Source organism: Rutidosis leptorrhynchoides, chromosome 1, assembly GCF_046630445.1.
Source record: "Rutidosis leptorrhynchoides isolate AG116_Rl617_1_P2 chromosome 1, CSIRO_AGI_Rlap_v1, whole genome shotgun sequence".
Taxonomy (NCBI): domain Eukaryota; kingdom Viridiplantae; phylum Streptophyta; class Magnoliopsida; order Asterales; family Asteraceae; genus Rutidosis; species Rutidosis leptorrhynchoides.
The window spans coordinates 47,743,612-47,749,611 of record NC_092333.1 but is presented as its reverse complement, the minus strand read 5'-3'; the positions used below and the strand labels follow the sequence as shown (position 1 = coordinate 47,749,611).

At 32.6% G+C, this 6,000-nt stretch overlaps 1 protein-coding gene across 1 annotated transcript; it reads left to right on the top strand.

Annotated features, from left to right (window-relative positions):
* The first annotated feature begins 4,257 nt into the window (after positions 1-4,257).
* Positions 4,258-5,443, top strand: LOC139859624 (auxin-induced protein 22D-like). Its single transcript, XM_071848405.1, has 3 exons — positions 4,258-4,562; positions 4,662-4,961; positions 5,072-5,443. Exons 1-3 carry the CDS (start codon positions 4,375-4,377, stop codon positions 5,145-5,147), a joined length of 564 nt encoding a protein of 187 aa, XP_071704506.1. The 5' UTR covers positions 4,258-4,374; the 3' UTR covers positions 5,148-5,443.
* Positions 5,444-6,000: the final 557 nt, after the last annotated feature.

Sequence of the window (6,000 nt, the reverse complement as noted above, 5' to 3'; positions counted from 1 at the left end):
GTCCCGAATCTTGGACGGCGTCCCGTCCTTTATTTCTGGACGGCGTCCCACTTCTTGGACGGCGTCCCGTCCTTCTTTGCTTGGACGGCGTCCCGAATGTTTGGACGGCGTCCCGAATAACTAAAATGCCAGAAACAGAAATAGGGTCTTACATTGTAAGTTCGAGTCCCGTCTTAGACAAAATGAGAGTGTGTTTGATGTTCCAAAGAAAAAAGAAAATATGAAGTTGTATCTCATTTAACGCTATCGCACTGCTCCAACACTCTTTTGAAAGGCCATCTGGTTTCGGATCTTACAAATTATGTATCCACACATACACTCACCGCTTGCCATATTTGTTTATGTACCTTCCAATTTAGGTTGGTATCATTCCCACATAAATAGTTTCTGGATGCGCATATCAGTGAAGCTTCCCAATTCCCATCATTTATATATGGTGACTAAAATGTTCATTGTTACGTCGAAAATTAACGTATGATCCATTGATTAAATATGCATACTGCGCATCTCAATGAGTCCAAATTGACGGTTCTTAAAATATTCCAAATTTATATGTAGGACAAGGTTAATTGACATGTAGAATTAATGAGTGGGCACAAACTCCATTTTCACAATGTTAAAACCTGGGGGTTTGTAAATATCCTTAGAAAACTTGGCAGAGATGACTAGTTCCTACATGGTTTGATTCTGCATTGGTACTGTTCTATTGCGGCTGGTTTGGTTCATTCATTCCATTTTCTCATCATCGGGTCTTTTGCTGGCTTGATGTTGTTGCCGGCGTTGTTGATTTTCTTGACTTCGGTAAATAGGCCTCGGGTTAGGTGTTCTTGGGTTGTCCGGTGAATGGTTTAGATTGGCGGTTCTGATGAGTGAAGATGCGAGGTTGGATACGGGGTCGGATTTATGTGTATGTGTTTTAGGCTTAGGGTTGGTAGCTTTTGTGTGATTGACATTTCAATTGTAATTCCTTATTGTACTCGCTCTGTAGTAGTTAGGGATGGCAATGGATCGGATATGGATCGGGTGGTGCCGTATCCATATCCATATCCATATCCATTTAATTTCAGTTCATCCATCCATATCCATATCCACCGGATTAAGCGGGTTAATGGATATCCGATGGATATTCAAAAACTGTTATAATATTTTCCGAATATCTACAAAAACGTGTACTTTTTGTCAAAAATAGAACACAATTTGTTGAATTTACCATCAAACATAGATTATGACAAATTAAATGTGTAATTTATATGTTTATCTTGTTAGATATAGGTGTTTTATTATAAAATATCATACTTAATTTATTATATGGTTGCAAGCAAAATGTATGTGTAACAGTAAATGCGTTTTTAATAGTAGACGTGTATACATATATCTATATTTATGTATTAATGTATATATATTTCGGGTTTTAATGGATATATCCATGGATGATACTTTTTCATCCATATCCATATCCATATCCATATCCATATCCATATCCATTTAGGTTCATCTTTATCCGTATCCATATCCATTTAGGTTCATCTATATCCATTAAAATCGGGTGGATCGGGTGGATATCCACCGGATCGGGTGACCATTGCCATCCCTAGTAGTAGTCGTTCAGATTGTTTAGAACGAACAGAGTGTGTGTATTTGAGTTTTGGTCGTCTGTGACCAAGTACTCTCATTACAGATCGTTATGATCTCCTCATTGTTGCTCCACCAGAACCTCGATTCTATTATATATATACATATTAATATTTTTGCTATAAAAAAAAAAAATAAAAAAAAAAGTGGCTTTGAATGTGCTCGTGTTATAGTCTAAGGTCAAAGTATAGAATTGAACACTGGGCTCCATTTAACAGCTAGCCAGTCTTAAATGCTGAGAATAACCCTCCAGAACGTATAAACCACATCTCACAAAAAGAGATATTTTGGACTCTTTTGTTCAACCACACATCTTACCAAATGTTATCCCATATTCATAATTATAATTATAATTATAATTATATACAATTAAATAATGATAATATAAGAATTACTCCTATCATACTGTATGTCATCCCATGTTCATTGTAGAGTTGACCATATTATGTTTTGGAAAATATGTTAGAAAATGGGTATAAATTGACTGCCGGATTCGTTCTTGAATCGTGTGTTCACTTTCTCTATAAAGTATTTCGACCCTACGATTGCCTCGGTTACACGAAATCTTTACAGGGATAAGACAAGAACGCAATCAGTGTTTTTGGCAATGAAATTACTGATCAAATTGTTAGAGAGTATGTGTGTGTTTTCTGTTTGTTAAAATGAAAGCAAAAACATATTCCTATATTTATAGGAAGCGAAAAGGTGCGAGTGAAATTACGCAACCTTTCAACCAAATGATGTAACCCTTCAACGAAAAGACGCAACCTTTCGTTCACATCATTTAGGAAATGACATCACTCTTCATGAAATGATGTAACCATTCATGGTTACCTTTCATCAAAAGATGTAATTTCCAAGACCTTATTGAATTAACTCGAACGAGCGTGCACTCCGCACTCTCCAAACTCGTCATTAAGCTTAATTCGATAAGCCTTTGCTTTCTAGTAAATCCCAATTAACTAAAATGATTGTTGATAACACTAAAATCACCAACAAAATACATCCCCTTTGCTTAGCCTGTAATCAAATTTATCATGTACCTATGGCTAAATGCACATGAACAGAACAAGAAACAGCAAGATTTATAGACAAAATTACAAGAATTCAACACATTTGCCCATTCTTGGGAGGTTTTAAATGCAAGTGCAGTGAACTTTAAGCAATGTTCCCACAATGTCAAATGGTTTAGCCTCAATAAAGTCAACACTAAATAGAATCAAAATCACTAAAAATATACACATTTTAATACAAAAATAATGAAACAATAAATCAAACAGTTAACAGTGCACTTATGAAATACGGAGTACAATATTAATATGTCCATTGCAGTTTTTGTACCATTAGTGATTTTTTTTCATGTCACGATCATAATGAGTTAAGGTATATGAAGAACAAAGCGCAAATGTTTAACATCAACAAACTTGTGACAAACATGTGTAGGGGAAAATATATTTTTTGTACATCATTAGCGTATTCTACTTATTAATCGGCTTAATTCGAATAGCACAAGTATTTAAATTACTCGAAAATGAATGTGATTACTTGTACATTCATGTATCTAGATAGTAACAATAACTGCATTGTGTGAAGTTCACGTTGAATGAGTTAACATCAAGGTGAGTTTTGCCCAAAATTTCAGATCTTTTACAAACAACAGTCTATAAAAATCCCCATGGTTTTTAAGTTTGAATCTTAGCAACTCATGGTCAACTAATACATTTAGCAACCCATGTGGGTCCTATATAAGTGTTCACACGGGGTGGTCTTGCTATAAAAAGTAAGAGAAATGGACGATCATGATTTGATTTCAAGACTAAATCTTGAGCGTTAGATGATATGAAGAAAGTTGAATGTAATTCCATATGGGTGGCTGAGCCTGTCTAAATGTTGTCCCCTGAAAATAGCAACATTTGCCTCAAAGGTGATGCTAATGCAACCGACAGCTTAGCTTGCCTTTGTCCTTAATTCATTCACTTTTGATACCTCCCCTTCAACCTCTTCATTTCCTCCACTCATTTTAATTTATCTACTTAAACTTTATTGCTCATAAATTATTAGTATATACTTTTAACTCTAATTCTATATATATACATAAATAATTTCAAATAAATATAAATATTAAAATTTTCTTATTAAGTCATACTTAATATTTAAATATACCTGTCATCCATAAATCATTCATAAATAGATAAAGTTTTTTATGTTTAAGCTACCCGGAGAAAGAAATAATTTTACTCTAATGTCCATAGCCTATGTGGTTATCTCTTGATCAATTCTTACTTTTCTCTTTGACCACCCAGCGTATATTGCTACTAATGCTTAAATTTGAAACACTTCAATAGGATATTGTTATGTAGTTCTATTCTATGATCAAGTAACTAAAAAGAGTCCATTTTTTCAAAGTAAGAAACCTAAAAAAATTATTATTCAGTAATTAAATTAATTAATATTAATATAATTAAATTAAATAAATGATAATAATTGAAAAATAAAGATATCTAACCTCCCTACCTTACCAAGAAACATATAAAACTTAAGCCTACCCCACCACTCTTGTTATATACTCCGTATTGCATTAACATCTATATCTATATCCATGTATATATAAATATACCAAACCTATCTAACATTTCAATCAACACAAACTCTTGAAAGAAATAACAAACTTTTTTTGGTCCAATTTCATCATTCACATTTGACAAATTTATTCTTTTTTTCAAAAACAGTGGATATACCAAAATGAATATAGAAGATGGTTTGAGTCTTACACTAAGATTGCCAGGACGAGACGAATCCGATAATGAATCGTGTTACAAGAACAACAACAACAACAACAAAAGATCGCAGCCCGAAAACAATGACTGTAGTGAATCCAAAGGCAGCTCTATAGCCAAAGAATCTGATATGGAAACTGCTCCTGCAGCCAAGTATGTCAATTAATTATCTTTGTCAATTACTAATTATCTTTTATAACTATGAAATTATTAATAACTAATGGGTGTGTTTTGAATTGATGTATTTTTCAGATCACAAGTGGTTGGATGGCCACCAGTTAGGAACTACAGGAGGAACAATTTTCAAGTGAAAAAGACTGAAACTGAAAGTGGGATGTATGTTAAAGTTAGCATGGATGGTGCACCTTATCTTAGAAAAATTGACTTAAAAGTTTATAAAGGTTACCCTGAGCTTCTAAAAGCTTTGGAGAATATGTTCAAACTCACAATTGGTGTGTATACTGAAAGAGATGGATATAAAGGATCTGAATATGCACCTACTTATCAAGACAAAGATGGTGATTGGATGCTTGTTGGTGATGTTCCATGGGAGTAAGTCCTTTTTTTTCAAATAAAAAAAGTATTTTTTTTTTTTTTTTAAATAATTATATGATGTTATGTGACAGATGCTCATGAATGTTATTATGATGTGTGATGTGCAGAATGTTTATAGTTTCATGCAAAAGAATGAGAATAATGAAAGGTTCGGAAGCAAAAGGGTTGGGATGCAATGTATGAAGATAAAGATGAAATTTTTAAAAGTATAGCATGGAGTGAAAGAGAAGAAATTAATCTTTCAGCTTGGGTTCTTCAAGAACTATTTTCATGTTCTGAATATATGTCCTCTGTATCAGTGAAGGAAATGTTCAAGAAAATAGAAATAGGATTTACTGAAAACTTGAGTCAATCCATAGTATGATTATGATCATCATCATCATATATATAATTTTGTTTCTGTAAATTTGTGGCAGGAATATCAGTGATGTTTTTTGTGGTTCTTTTGATGTTCAATTTCTTGTTTGTTTGTAATAAATTCCAAATTTTGATTAAAAGTTTTTTATAATTATATTGTTATTATTCCAAAGCAATTGAATCATGCCATACATTTCATTTCATTAAATGTTTTATTTTCCTAGTATATCAGTTTGTTTTATATCATTACTCCGTATTACTTAATTGATTTAAGTATCAGCTTTTCGGTCATAAACATCGATGATCGAATTCTGGAAACGACAACTGTTAAATATTGATCCATGTCAAGATCAAATAACCTAACCCACTAAACAACTTTGAGTCACACGAGTCGCCTAAACAGCTTAACAGAAGCGATAATTGAAATTCGACAACTAATAATGGGTGTTATGAATCAATAACAGAAATTGGAAGGAAGTACATAAAATATAATTAAAATTAAATTAAAATTTAAAATGAATTATTAAAGGAGAAAAGAAAATGTCAAATATCCAGCACACAAGATATCTTCTAATTATGTCATGTCTGATGTCAATGTATATCTTCCTACACATCAATAAAACAATAAATCCCTGTATTATACTGTACTCAATTTGATATATTACTAATTTAATCCTTG